We start from the raw sequence: 14,875 nt of genomic DNA on the forward strand, positions 1-14,875 counted from the left end.
CTGGGGTGTTTAAAAAACGTAGAATCAGAATTTCTGGGTGGAGCCCAGGAGATCCCCATATGATTCTTAGGTTCACAAAAGTTTGGGATTTCTGCTTTGAACAAGTAGGGTATTATTCTCCTTTCAAGCTCCACCTCTGTGGTGCTTTCACTGATTCCTTTAAATGATTTCCATCTCTTTTCCAGTCTCATTAAACTTACCCATTGACCTTTTGATTCTTAACTATGATCTGCCATATATTGCTTCCTAATTATTTCATGGGTGTTGATCTTTGCTTCCATAGCCATTGTGTGGATTTCCTGTTTGGGAATCATGCTGTCTACTACTTTGAGTCCTGCTCTGTGTTTCCTACAATAATAGGCAAATAGTCAGTATCCCCTAAAGTGCTTCTCAAATTAAAATGAATTGTAAAAGAGAAAACAAAACTTTGTGTCTGTCCTTTCCCCTCAAGGCCTACATATTTATTGAATAACTTGATTATCCTCTCCAAGTTGTTTTTGCTTATTGAAACTCTGACCAGGACATTAATAGACTCTAGCAAATTCTGACTAATCCAGTGAGCAGATCTCTGTTTATATATCCTGTTCAGCTTTTGTACTTTCTTTTTTGTGCGCAGTGCTGGGACAAATTTAAACTCATTGTTATCTGTAGCTCGTGGATCTTCTTTGTTTAGTGTAGAAGTCTCCTAACTGGTTTATCAACCTCATACTTCTCCCCCTTTCAGTTTTTCTTCTGATAAGGCCCATGCTGATGAATGATCATGTCCTCCCCAGTATTGGAGCCCTCTGATGCCTCCCTTATTGTCTGGGAATAAGTGGCATGATTTGCCTTGGCCTGGCGTTCTCCCCCTTTTTATTTTTTATCACCTGTCTCCATGTACTTTGTGTTTCTGCAGAGTGGTTCTGGGATTTAGGGAAAGCCCTTTTGAAAATCCAATTAAAACTATAGAATATGCACAATATCCTGAAGTTAATAATTGCTTTTTTCATTTGTTTGCTTAGGTTGTTTTGTACCATTTGCCAATGCTTTCTGCCTTTCATTCGCCACTCGGGATAACTTTCCACAGGTCAACATGTCCAGGGATTTATCAAGTCCAGTTTTTCTCTTGGAGATATTCCTTCTAACAACTTGGATTCTCCTTTCTGGACAGATTGTTCTGTAGTCCTGCTGTGTGCCTGTTATCCAGGGACTTTCACTGCCTCCTTGGAATTCTCTTTGCCTTTCTCCCAGTTTAGATTCCTTGTTTCCTGGATCTTGTGTTTTGCTTTTTCTTGGTTTACTCCCTTGTTTGGGTGGAGTGCATCCTTCAGTAGCCTTGTCAGTTGAATATGATGATGCAGTGGCCAAGGACACTGTGATGACAGCTCTCAGGTGTTTGTCTCTTGAATTTTGCTGCTCTGGTTTGTACTGGTTGCCCTGTATACCTGGGGCACAACTGCCTTTTAGGACGTTGCACCATCATCATCCTCAGGGTTTGCTTTACCTCCATCTCCTGTTGGAACTCCTGTTTTCTGTGTCCCAGTTTTTCTCTTTTTAGTTTAATCCCATGTTTCGGTAGAGCACGTTTTCTGGAAAATGCCTGAGAAAATGTATGTGGGAGGCCTGTGTGAGGTCTTGCTTGTCTTAAAGTGTTTTAATTCTGTCTTCAGACTTAATTGATAGTTGGGCTGGGTTTGGCATGCTAGATTGTAAGTAATTTTCCTTCAGAGTTTTGAAGGTTTTGTTCCACTGCCTTCAAGCAGCTTTTCGGAAATCCAAAAGCCATTTTGATTCTGATTTTTTTTTTTGTATGTAACCCGTTTTTAATCCTCTAGAAGCTTGTAGAATCTTCCCTTTGGCACCAGTGTTTTAAAATTTCACAAGGATGTGCTTTGCTTTGAGACCCTTTCCATCCAACGTAGCGGACACTTGCATGCTTTTTGATTATGGAAGTTTATATATTTTAGTTCAAGGAATTTTTCTTGAAGTTTTTATTAATGATATTTCCCTCTCTGTGTTCTCTTATTTCCTGGAACTCTTGTCATTCATATGTTGTCTCCTGATCTGTTCTTCTTCCTTATTTTTTTGTTTAATCTTTTATAGTTTTGAAAATTCCCTTCCCCCACCCCCCCAACTTTCTAGGAGATTTACTCAACTTTATATTTCAACTCTTTGCTGATTTTTTCATCTTTGTTATCATGGTTTCAACTTTAAGAGCTTTTCCATTTTTACCACTGTCCCTTTTTACGGTATCCTGTTTTGTTTTTTTTTCTTGGATAAATATATATTCTTTCTTTCTGAACATATTAAGGATATTTGTTTTTGAAGTTTTCTTCTTGCAAAGCCTCTGTTTCCTCCAAATGGCCTTTTTGGGGTTTGGGGCTCTGTTCGGCTTTCTGCCTTTCATGTCAAAGCCTTTTCTCAGATAGTCCTTGGTTGCTGCTTGTATTTAAGGCTGGGGACTAAAGTGCTGGTAAGTAATTCTGAGCACATGGAGGGGCTTGTCAACTTTGAGGTTCATGGCTGGGAACCATGGGGGAACTCTGAATCTTGGTTACTTCAGGGTTAGTCTCTGAAGCTGGTCATTTTCCCCAGAGAAGATTATTAGATCTCCTGCCTAGACAATAATTACCTTATTGCTAGGATCCTCGGAGAAGAGGACTGGGGCTCCCATATGTAGGTTTAATCCCCCTTTTATCAGTAGGATATACTTGCTGTCAACTATGCCTATCTAAACAACTCTCTATTTTTACTCTCTCCAAATAACAACCCTCCATTCTTCTATTGGGGTGACGTATGGGTTGGTTGTCTCGTGGGACTGATAGGAGGGGATATAGGGAATGTAGCTGCGTCTTAAACATCATTCAGTCAGTTCCCTTATTTTAACTCCTTCTTCACTTCCAGTTAGGAGATACCAGTTTCTGAACTTTTGGAGGACTGTGTTGTTGATCTGATTGGTTCTGAGCTTTCTCCTGTGACGGCTTAGGGTAGGATGCAGCCTTCGCTGGCCTCTTGAGTCACATACCGCTATCTGTCTTCTTTCCAGCTCCCAAATCTCATTATCCATGTCCGCGTGGATTTAGGTCTTTGAAAACAATCTCTTGACTGTGGCTTTAGTGGGATCCTGTGGGGAGGCAACATTAGATGTCTGTATCTACTCTGCTCTCTATCCGGAACTCGCATTTGTCTTCAGGTTCCCATTGTAATTTCTAAAGCACCATAATCTCCTAGCATATTGATTGGTTGCTGTTATTGGCCAGCTCCCTCAATACTAAAAAGTAAATTTTAAAAATCTTTTATTTTAGCAAATGTCACTGCTGCCTCCACTCCCACCCAACTTGGGCGATGTGACCGATTTGAGTTCGAATGCCACCAGCCAAAGAAGTGTATTCCCAACTGGAAGCGCTGTGACGGCCACCGAGATTGCCAGGATGGCCGGGACGAGGCCAATTGCCGTGAGTAGTCAGAGAGCCCTTCACCCCCTGGGCACATTTCTGCAGAGAGCACAGTTCCAGTGCTTCTGCTTCATTTCTGGATCAGCACACGCCTGTGTGTGAGTCTGTGTACTTGCGTAACCATGCTCTTACTGCATTCTCCACAAGCGCTTTGCCACGTGCACCCATATCATTGCGTTAGTCACCTTCTTTTTAATAAGTTGACTGCGTTTTAAATACCAGGATCATGTCCAATAAAAATACTTTCTGAATGACTAAGATAAATATTTTAAATAGGTTTCATAAGCATGTTTAACTCTTTAAAAACGCCCGTAGGGAAAGCCGCAACTCTTCGGTATGTGCATTCATTCTTCTGGAAGTATTTAGTGAGCACTTACTGGGCATAGAGGCTGTGTTATTAGAGGATTTGTCTCTAGCACCCCATTAAGAAAATTCATTCTTAGCCCTTAGGGTAACTATGGTTGGTGAGATAGTGTGCCAAGCCACATGGGGAATAATCGCAGGGCCATCTGAGCCCAGTGTGAGGTGATGCATGCATTCTCTACGGGTTTGGAGTTGGTGGGTCCTGGTGTTTGGTCCTCTGATGTACCCAGGGAGGATCTTTGCAGTGAGTGATGGAGGGAGACACTGGCTTCTGCAAGTGTTTATCCTCATGTGACCAGTCAGTGCTTTTCAGTCCCTGGCCGCACACTAATGCCACCGTTGGCTGGTCTGTCCTATGTAGCAGACTTGGGAGGGCGTGGCTGGACGGTGCTTATGCAGCCCCCCACCAGCCTGCCTCTCTGACGGTTGGGTGCTGCTCTGGCTCAGGGATCCCTGTTTTGTGGGCCTCCCCTCCATCCAGTCTCCTGCTGGCTGCAGACAGCAGATGTCCTGGCCCGTCACACTCCCTTCCTTGCCGGGATAAGGGCTTCGTCCATGTTTGCCTGATTCCTGCCCTGGTGAATGTAGAAGATGCCCCTCTCACTCTGCTGAGAGCCTCCCTGCCACCAAGCCCTAACCCTAAGCAGCAAATGCCTCAGTTCCTCCACTTTGATCCCTGTTCTGGTCCCATTTTCTTTTTAATCTTAAAATAACGACTTCCTCAACCAATGAAAAACTGAGCCTCACTTGGAATCCTACCAAGTCTTACCATTTAGAGATGGAATAGAATCAGAGGTGGAGGTTAGTCATCTCTTAATTCCTCTAATTCAGTATTTACAAAATTTATGGGACTTAGCAGGATCATGTGGAAGTGCTTATAAGAAATGTGAATTTGGTGATCTCACCTCAGACCACTGAATCAAGAGCAATGGTGGAGGAGATGCTCGGGAACCCAGGCCTTTTCCAAAGTGCCCTGTCTGATTCTTAGCATCAGACAAGATTGGCAAATACTGCTCTGTCCTAAATAGTTCACCCAGTAACTCCCTTTCTCAGGGGGAAAGGGAAGAGGGAGTCGGCTGTCCCTTCTCTGTCTGTAGCGTTGTTCTCCACAGGGTGCCTGACTGGGCTCTCACTGGAGAAGCTTGGTTAAGAGGAAGGAGTGTGGATCCAGTAACATCTTTGGTTTGGTTGGACAAATGTTTTGTTGATCATGCATGGTATGGCAGGCATTGATCAGGTTTCTGGCAATACAATTTTTTTTTTTTAAGATGTCATCTTGCTCTGTCACCCAGGCTGGAGTGCAGGGGCGGGTGGGATCTCAACTCACTGCAGCTTCCGCCTTTTGAGCTCAAGTGATTCTCTTGCTTCAGCCTCCCGAGTAGCTGGGATTACAGGCATGTGCCACCATGCCTGGCTAACTTTTATGTTTTCAGTACAGACAGGTTTTGCCATGTTGGCCAGGCTGGTCTCGAACTCCTGACCTCAAGTGATCTGCCCACCTTGGCCCCCCAAAGTGCTGGGATTACAGGCCTGAGCCACTACGCCCGGTGACTGGCAATACAAATTCTAGTGGCAGGGACATCAAGTCAGCAGCTATCCTACAGTGTGGTGTAGGCAGTAGCAGAAGTTATCCAAGGAACTGGCATAGTTCGCAGGTGGGCCAGCTTCCTGGAGAGGTGGGGACAGGCCGGGAGAGGCAGCCCCATTGATGGTGCCTGGACAGTGGTGGGACAAGGTGGCAGATGATGGGCATTCTAGACACAGGGGACAGCATGTATATTCCAAGGCTCAGAGGCACAAGAAAACAGACCTGTAGAGTGGCTGTGGGTGGGACAAAGGTGAGTGCAGAGAGGTAGGTATGAGGTAGATAGGGTGACCCTTGTGCTTGGAGTTTATTTTCCTGGTCCTAAGGAGCCCTTGAAGATTTCAGAGATGGGGTGTTTATATCTTAGATCACTTGGACTTCATCATGAGGGGAATGGGTTAGAAGAAGGCTAAGGTGAGATTGGAAGCCAGGTGCCCATTAGGAGGCTAATTTGATGGGACTGTGAAGGTGAAAAAGGAAGAGTGACCTCTTTGTATATTGGAGGTACTATTAACAGCATCCAGTGAGTTTTTTTGGCCATGGTGATTAGGAAAAAGGAAGAATGAGGGTTTTCCCCAGGATGATAGTGAAAGCTGATGCCACCAGCTATGCGGGGGTTACTGAGGATGAGGAGTCGCAGCTTTCCCTGGGTGGGGCTAGGCACAATGGTGGGTTCATTGATTGACATCAGCATCCGAGGTAGTGCAAGTCATCCTGGAAGAAACTGAAAAAGGGAGGTCAGAAACTGGGGCATTGCTGTCTTCCTTTTCATTTTACTACATTAATTGTCCATGCAAGTGATCTTTGCTTGCCTGTTGGAATGAGTCTTTGCCAATTTTCACACTTTTGTGGTTCCTTGTGATGATCTGTATGGTGATGGACTTTTGGAGACGAATTTCATTCTAGGCCTTGATGTGCTCTGACTTGAGAGAAAAATCATCTTGGCCAAGTCCTTGACTTGAATTATGAAACTAATTTTTTCCACCAAGCATAGGTTTTTCTCCTAACACTTGGTTTTTTGGCAGGGGTCCCAGGACCCCCATCGTTCATGCGTCCTTTCCTCTCCAGGAATGTCACTTTTGCTTTTGTTTCAGCTGCCTGAAGGGTCTTTTCTTTGACTAAAAGTCAAGGAATTGCATAAGTTGCTACCTAGGGGTCTTTTTTTCAAGAAACACCCTTTGAGTCTTTCCAGTTCTTCAATTTCCAAGGTAGGGTAATTTCTTTTTGTTTCGTTTATTTATTTGTTTATTTTAGTTTAGGAAAATCGTAAGGAATCTTTCATTACTAAACTATTCCTACTGGAACTCAGGAATTGAGTAGTTTCAGATCCATTTTGGGGATGGATTTCTCTCTGTCCAGAACATGCCACTTGTTATCTGGAACCCAAGAACCAAAAAGATTAAGATAATTTAATATCTCTTGATATTTGTGTATAAATCGATAGAAATAAATAAATGAATCTATATAAACAAACCAAATAGGCCAGGTGCGGTGGCTCATGCCTGTAATCCCAGCACTGTGGGAGGCCGAGGCAGGTGGATCACCTGAGGTTGGGAGTTTGAGACCAGCCTGACCAATATGGAGAAACCCCTTCTCTACTAAAAATGCAAAATTAGCTGGGCATGGTGGCGCATGCCTGTAATCCTAGCTATTTGGGAGGCTGAGGCAGGAGAATCGCTTGAACCCGGGAGGCGGAGGTTGCAGTGAGCTGAGATTGGGCCATTGCACTCCAGCCTGGGCAACAAGAGCGAAACTCTGTCAAATAAATAAAAAAATAAACCAAATAAATTCAGATGGTGGGGGATATTTTAATCTCCTTGGTTAACATTTCCCTATTACATCTCTTTCTCATTTCTTTGTCATGTCTTTCAATTGTAAGGTTGAGCTTTGTCATTTACTTTCAAAGTTAATGCAAGTTTGCACAATTAAGTGTTTGGATTTGCTGATGGAGTTTGTCTTCAATATAATTAATTTTCCTGCTGTGTCCTTTTTTTTTCTTGAAGTTCTTTGGTGTTTAGCAGGATGCGGCAGCCTTTGATAAGCCTTAAAAAATTCTTATTTCTCTTTCTGTCGCCTTATATACTTCTTTCGTTATTATGCCTGTTTGCTTTCCTGCATTTTGGCTGTTTTGTTTTTCACTTTGCTTTATCATAAGTGCTCTTTTTCAGGCTGCTTCTGCTTTGCTCTATTTGCTGTGGTAATATTTTCTGATGCTTTTTAAAGTGGCCCTATCTTCTTTAATATGTCATTAATGACCAGATGAAAACTTGGAAGGCATGTCTGTCATACTTGCAGGTAATACAGAGTTACCCAGATAGCTTATTTTCTGGCAAAACACTCAGGATTTACAAACGGAAGCTAAACTTTCGTGGTGGGTTTTAATGTGCTATTCATTATTCTCAAGCAAATCATGTATTGGTTCCACTTAATTCTCAAAATAACTGTGATTTTGGTATTATCTCCTTTGTCGAGATAGGAGAATTAAGGTTCCAAGAGAATCACCTAGCCAGAACCAGATTGGGTTATTTATTTAGGTTGAAAGCCATGTTGAAAGTTCTCAACAGGGAAGAATATGCCAAAACTAACACAGATGAACTGAATAGAGATTAGTGTACAATTCTACACTTACATTAAAAGAATGAACAAAGTGGACTCCTAGAGTGTTAAACCAACGGGGACAGGTTGACCCCACACTCACCAAAATAACGGTGGGAACGTCTGAGCCGAATAAGCAACCACATAATAAGATGAACATTGGAGATAATTAAGAAAGAGAAAAGAAATGGGACCTCCCTCCTGGGTGATATTAATTCATTAACTGGCATTCTTTAAATCAGTGTTTTCAGCCTGTTTCCAGTCTGGCTTATTCACAGGGATGTTGCCTAGTAAAGGGTCTTAAAATCAAGATGTGTTATATCCACAGTTTTTTTCCAACATTAATTTGATAACCTTATCTAAAAATGAAATGAGATTAGTGTGGTGCGATTCTTTTTAGATAAGCTGTCCCCTGAAGGCTACTAAGTTCTATTCTAAGTGCCTATTAATCATCTGTTAATTATCAGTTTAAGAATTTTCAGAGTTAATGACAACCTTATTCCCAGATTCTATTGTTTTTTGTTTTAATTTAAGGCTTTTTTTTTTTTTTTTTTAAGAAACAGGGTCTGATTATGTTACCCAGGCTGGTCTCAGACTCCTGGACTCAAGCAATCCAGCCTCAGCCTCCCAAGTAGCTGGGATTACAGGTACACACTACTGCACCCAGCTTACTTCTAGAGTCTAAAGCCCATGCTTTTTTGCTCTTAAAATTTTGAGACACACTTTATAAAGAAACCTCCAACGTCCTCAGCTGTGCTGCTTAGCTGTTGTTTGATTATATTTGACCACATTGTTACCCAGTGGAATACTTCTGTGATGGGGGTTTTGGTATTGTTCAAAATAATCCCCTCTGAGCAGAGTCTCTCCCTGGCAATCCTATATAAAATGGCATAACCTGATCAGATTAATTTACTTGTTTGCAGTTTCTCTCAATAGAAGGTAACCTCCATGAGGACAGGTCCTTCATCTGTTTTACATATCCCCATATTTTTAACATCTGGAGCAGTGCCCGAGTCATGGTAGGACCTCCATGAATGTTCACAGAATTCCATCCTGGGCTTCTGAGACTATTACAGTAGTGGTTCTCAAACCTTTGTCTAATTCTTAAATACACGTTTATTTGTCATGAGCTTCCCCCAACCATGGCAAACCAATTTCAGCTCAGTATATAACAGAATTCTGAAATGCAGTGATCTTCCTGGAGAATGGGGGATTATAGTGTGTGAAAAGCCTCATAAGTGGTTTTGATAGTTCTCTTCTCCTATTGACAATTTTATATCAGAATTGTTTTTTAATAAGTAGTGAACTGAAGCCTGTACCTCCATTCTGGAGACTCGTGCAAAGAAGTCTTAATTCTTCTTTCTCATGAAAACTCATCAGTGGAGAACACTTGTTAGAGTGGTCTACACATCTTCTCACCACCTCCCCCATCCTTGTATCTTTTCACCTCTAGGAAAATATCCCTGGATCCTTTATCCATTCCTCTTGACCATCCTGGTTGCTCTCATGGGAACATTATCCAATTTCTCTACCTACATCTCAAAGTGTGGTTTTTTATGTTAGGAGAAAGGAGAAGAGGGAGGGGGTCGAGGTCAAGAGGTGACCCATGACCACATGCCTGGGTCTAAGGTGGGGTGTATGAAGCTTCCTTGCTCAGGTCACAATGCTCATATCACCTTTAACATAACCTTGTTACTTGTGTGTACACATTCTTATTTCCTCGGGGTTTAGTTTCAGGAAGGGACTATTATCATCCTTGCTTTAAAATTAAACTACAAACAAAATTCCTCCCTAGTTAGCTTGGCCTACATGCAGAGATAAGCAGAGGCCGTTAACCTACAAGACGTCACCATGGGCAGGGGGCAGGGTGCGGGGAGCAGAATGGAGCCACTCATGTTCGGCCTCCTTTTGTCTGTTATAATTTCCCCATTTTCAAAGCCAGTGATGTTGCATGTCTCTCACCTTTCTTCTGTTTTCTCTCTTTCTCTCACTACAACCAGAAAAGGGTCTCTGCTTTTAAGGACCCATGTCATTAGACAGAGCCCACCTGGATAATCCAGGCTGAACTCTCCTACCTCTGGGTCCTTTATCTAATCACACCTGCAAAGTTGCTTTGTTACATAAGGTAACATATTACAGGTTCCAGGGATTAGGATGTGGACGTCTTTGACTTGGAGGAGCAAGATTGATTTTAGACCCTCATCACTAGTGGGATTGGATTTCTGATGTAGCCCTTCCTTGTCCAGGACTGGGCAGGCAGGTGTGAATCTGTATAAGGAAGGCCTCAAGTTACTGTTCCTGGGCTCAACCAGCTACATAGCAGATTTGTACCACCCAGGTACACAGCCTGCATAGCAGATTTGCTGTCTACAGCCATTCTCACCTTTCCTCTTTTCAGGAGCATTTGCAATTATATGGTCATTGCTTTCTTTTTAGAGCCTCCCATGCAGTTTTAATCTGCTTTCAGAACAGGAGAGCACATCACATTTTGGTCAATAGCCTAGACATACTGTTGCATAACCCTTAACTTACCAGTGCTCATTATTTGCATTATTTCATTTTCTGTGAAAGTACTTTGAAAAGGCAAACAACTTTAAATACTACATAAAGTATGCATGCCTCTTAATATTGTTGGGATTCATCTCATTATTATTTCTATTACTCAAACCAGAAATCAGCTCCTCTTTCTAGATTGCAAACTAATAATAGTAGCAGAATAATTAATAGTACTATAGAGTAATAGCTACAGCTTGTTGATGTCGGCCAGGAGCCAGGCACTATTCCAGGTGTGTGATCTCATTAGATCCTTGCAGACACGATAGTGATGGAATTGTTACCTCCATTTTTTATAGGGCAACTGAACTCAGGTGATGTTAAGCAGTTTGCTCAAGCTCATGCAGATCTAGGATTTAAACTCTAGTTTGTTTGACTCCAAAGTGCTCACTCTTCCTGAATGCAGATTCCAATTGTTAATGTTAGATGAGATGGCACCTTAGTGCCGGTATAGATTCCACCACTGGTCATTCCAGAGGTGTGTTTTGAAGCAGAAGCTGTTTAGTACTTTGCCTAAATGAGAATAAACTTGGGCCCAGCCTTTAGTACCATATGGCCCGCCCCCGTGGACTTAAGAAGCCTCTCTGTGTTTCAGCCACACACAGCACCTTGACTTGCATGAGCAGGGAGTTCCAGTGCGAGGATGGGGAGGCCTGCATTGTGCTCTCGGAGCGCTGCGACGGCTTTCTGGACTGCTTGGACGAGAGCGACGAGAAGGCCTGCAGTGGTGAGTGCCGGTCCACGGGCTGGGCTGGGCTGGGCTGGGAGGCTCGCTTATCCCAGGGCCCCTCCTGTGTAGACCTCAAGCTAAGACCCTTTTGAACTGTTCCTCAATCTAAGGATAAAACAGATTTGTGCCTAGTTTTGGAGCCCCAAGTGAGGTAAGCCTTGGCCAGACTCTGATATAACATGCAGCTGTCTCCTCCCTGTTAGTGAAATGCTAGTCTTGGATTTTTTTTTTTGTTGACTTCCCACCTCATGCGCATACACCATGGCTCTCACAGTCTCAATCTGCTGGTGGGATTAACTCAGTTCTTATCTCTGGAGTGTCTAGTAACAGACCCTAAGACATGGTCCTTGGACTTGTAGCATTCTCTATTGAGAAACAGGCTTAAATTGTCATAGGCAGGAGGAAGATGAAATTCAAGGGAAAATATCATGACCGGGAGCGTAGGAGACCCTAGGAGGGATTGTATAGGGAGGTTTCAACTACATTTTCTGAGATTTCTTTTCAGATAATGATTATGGCTGCCTGATAATCTAGATCATGGTAGTTCTGTTTAAAAGCAGGAGTCCTTTGAAATCTAAGGATTTGTAAGATGTAACTTTTGTGTGTGTGTGTGTGTTTTTAGTAGAGACGGGGTTTAGCCATGTTGCCCAGGCCAGTCTCGAACTCCTGAGCTCAGGCAATTTGCCCGCCTCGGCCTCCCGAAGTGCTAGGATTACAGGCGTGAGCCACCACGCCCAGCCAAGATGTAACTTTTTTTGGCTTTTTCTCCTTTATCTCTCTAGATGAGTTGACTGTGTACAAAGTACAGAATCTTCAGTGGACAGCTGACTTCTCTGGGGATGTGACTTTGACCTGGATGCGGCCCAAAAAAATGCCCTCTGCTTCTTGTGTATATAATGTCTACTACAGGTGGGTCCCATCTTTGTCACGGGAGTTGAAAATGATGTCTTCATTGACCCAGGGTGTTCTGTCAACTCTCTAGTGGCGTGCACCATGTTATTAACTGAGTCAGACATCTCAGCCCCCCATGCTGCTCCAGTGTGACAATTTCTTTATTTTTTTTGGCCAGGGTGGTTGGAGAGAGCATATGGAAGACTCTGGAGACCCACAGCAATAAGACAAACACTGTATTAAAAGTCTTGAAACCAGATACCACGTATCAGGTTAAAGTACAGGTTCAGTGTCTCAGCAAGGCACACAACACCAATGACTTTGTGACCCTGAGGACCCCGGAGGGATGTAAGTGTTTCAGTTAATTTTTATGGCATGGGTAAGACCTCAGGTGGGGTTTTGTGAGTGTCTTTCTGAGTATTCTCAGGAATGTGGGAACATACGTGTGCCTCACGTGTACAGAAGTATTGTGGCTAAGCTTTATAGTCTTGCCAGAGTTGTCAAACATCTCTTCTTCTTACTGCGTCAGAGACTGTTCTTGTACCTGAATTTAAGATTCTCTCCACCATTGCCCTCTTGCATTTTTTGTCTAGTTTCTACCTCTACGTTCCTTCTCTAGATATTTCCTAGTACTTGGTACTTAGGAGGAGGTCATCGTCTTTAAAATATGAGGCATATCAGCAATTTTGTGGCTAAGTTTTTTTCCTTTTTGGAGACAAGGTCTCACTCTGGCACCCACACTGGAGTGCAGTGGAGGCACAATCACTGCTCACCGCCTCAGTCTTCCCAGGGTCAGGTGGTCCTCCCGCCTCAGCCTCTCGCATAGCTGAGACTATAGGTGTGTGCCACCATGCTCAGCTAACTTCTAGTATTTTTGTACAGAAAGGGTTTTGCCATGTTACCTAGGCTGGTCTTGAGCTACTGAGCTCAAGCAATCCACCCACTTCAGCCTCCCAAAATGTTGGGAGTACAGGTGTGAGCCACTGCACCTGGCTTTGTGGCTAAGTTTTTAAGAAATTTACCAAATGTATGTGTCTAAGAGAGTTCCTCGCCTCCTCCCTACTTCAAAGTAGTTGACATGAGCAACTCTCTGCTTGAATGTCATCTTTTTCCATTGCCTAAAGTATCTTGAATATGCTAGCGCTAAACTCATTAAGGAGCCTGCTTTGAAGATGATCAAATTCATTTGGATATAGAAATTCTGTGATGTTACAAAATTAGTCTTATTTTTTGGTAGTCATGCCTACAGTACAGTTTTTGTTGTACAAGAAGCAGAGGCAGCAGATGCTGTCATTGACAATTAAGATCTCAGCATGGACGTCTCAGGGTCAGTGGTGACTCAGCCTGCCCAAGTGACTCTATCCTGCAGCCCTTATGAGCCACAAATTTACCACACACTCAACTGAGCCACGATGTGATGTGTGGATGGCACACCTTGCTTTTTGGAAGAAGAGGAAGAGTGTCTTGTCAATGTGAAGACCAAGCTAGCAGCCTTTCTAGTGGATAGTCTCAATGCCGGCTGTGGAGTCGTTCTTGTCCTTGTTCTAAGCCCAGGAAAATTCCTCTGGTTGGCTGCTATGCAGATGGGTTTTAACCTTGAGTTGACTCTTTTTCTAGTGCCAGATGCCCCTCGAAATCTCCAGCTGTCACTCCCCAGGGAAGCAGAAGGTGTGATTGTAGGCCACTGGGCTCCTCCCATCCACACCCATGGCCTCATCCGTGAGTACATTGTAAGTACCTTCCAGGAGTTGGCTGTATGTGTGTTGGGGGTGCTAGGAGATTCCTGGGTATTCTGTATGACTAGAGGGTTGATTTGGTTTAGCTTTGTAGGTGATGACCCATCCGTCAGAACATTTTGCTCGTCACCTTCTTTTCTCTCCTCCCGCCTCCTTGCAAGGTATTAGGATGCCCTGGACCTTTGGTTCCCTTTACTCACATTTTTTTTCTTCTCCCTTTAGGTAGAATACAGCAGGAGTGGTTCCAAGATGTGGGCCTCCCAGAGGGCTGCTAGTAACTTTACAGAAATCAAGAACTTATTGGTCAACACTCTATACACCATCAGAGTGAGTGTTGCCATCCATTCCAGTCATCTATGCAGTCTTAGAACCGAGCGGAATTGCTGCTATTTTGTGAGAACTCTCTACTCACCCTTGTGAGATGCATATTAGTAATCTGCAAAATACCCAACTTCTTGTCCTGGGATGGGGGAGCTCAGAGTTTCTTTCAGTCTCTTAAATGGACACCACAAAGAGCTTGACATCAGAGTTTCTGTAGATAACCGGGCATTTATGGGAATGCAGCTTTCCCTGCTTTTAACTCCGATATTCTGCTAGCTTTCCAGCTCCTATACTTTTGCACTCAGCTCTTTTCTGCTTATCTTTAGCTGCAGGATGATGCAAAGCTATGATAAGTAGTCTTTCTAAACTGATTTTATGAGGTTCTTATGAACTATATTTTTAGTATTTTTAGCAGAAAGAGATAGATTTTGTGTACAGCATGTTTGCTGAGACCATTAAGTGTACACATTCGTGACTCTCACACTGATAATTTTGTCAGTACCCTTTTTGTATATGTGTGTATTTATGACACACCCCCCATACACCTGCCCTTTAGAAGAACCTTGATATTTGTCGATCAATAGAAATTTTCTGATCTTAGGACTGTCATAATGCCCTTTACCCAAGCTCCTTCCCTTGGCTTTTTTGCCCTCTTATTTCAGATGCT

General features: G+C 43.2%; 1 protein-coding gene across 8 annotated transcripts in view; it reads left to right on the forward strand.

Annotated features, from left to right (window-relative positions):
• Nucleotides 1–14,875, forward strand: part of SORL1 (sortilin related receptor 1) — a 180,561-nt gene that overhangs the window by 140,025 nt on the left and 25,661 nt on the right. For 5 of the 8 annotated variants that reach the window (XM_063671515.1, XM_054441732.2, XM_063671512.1 and 2 more), the window contains 7 exons: nucleotides 3,285–3,434; nucleotides 8,535–8,624; nucleotides 11,126–11,257; nucleotides 12,043–12,169; nucleotides 12,330–12,499; nucleotides 13,769–13,881; nucleotides 14,110–14,214. In XM_063671515.1, coding sequence (XP_063527585.1) covers nucleotides 3,285–3,434; nucleotides 8,535–8,624; nucleotides 11,126–11,257; nucleotides 12,043–12,169; nucleotides 12,330–12,499; nucleotides 13,769–13,881; nucleotides 14,110–14,214 — 887 coding nt within the window. The remainder of the gene's footprint in view (nucleotides 1–3,284; nucleotides 3,435–8,534; nucleotides 8,625–11,125; nucleotides 11,258–12,042; nucleotides 12,170–12,329; nucleotides 12,500–13,768; nucleotides 13,882–14,109; nucleotides 14,215–14,875) is intronic. The other 3 variants (XM_063671516.1, XM_063671513.1, XM_054441733.2) reach the window with 1 other exon arrangement.

The sequence above is a fragment of the Pongo pygmaeus genome, chromosome 9 (assembly GCF_028885625.2).
Source record: "Pongo pygmaeus isolate AG05252 chromosome 9, NHGRI_mPonPyg2-v2.0_pri, whole genome shotgun sequence".
NCBI classification, from domain to species: domain Eukaryota; kingdom Metazoa; phylum Chordata; class Mammalia; order Primates; family Hominidae; genus Pongo; species Pongo pygmaeus.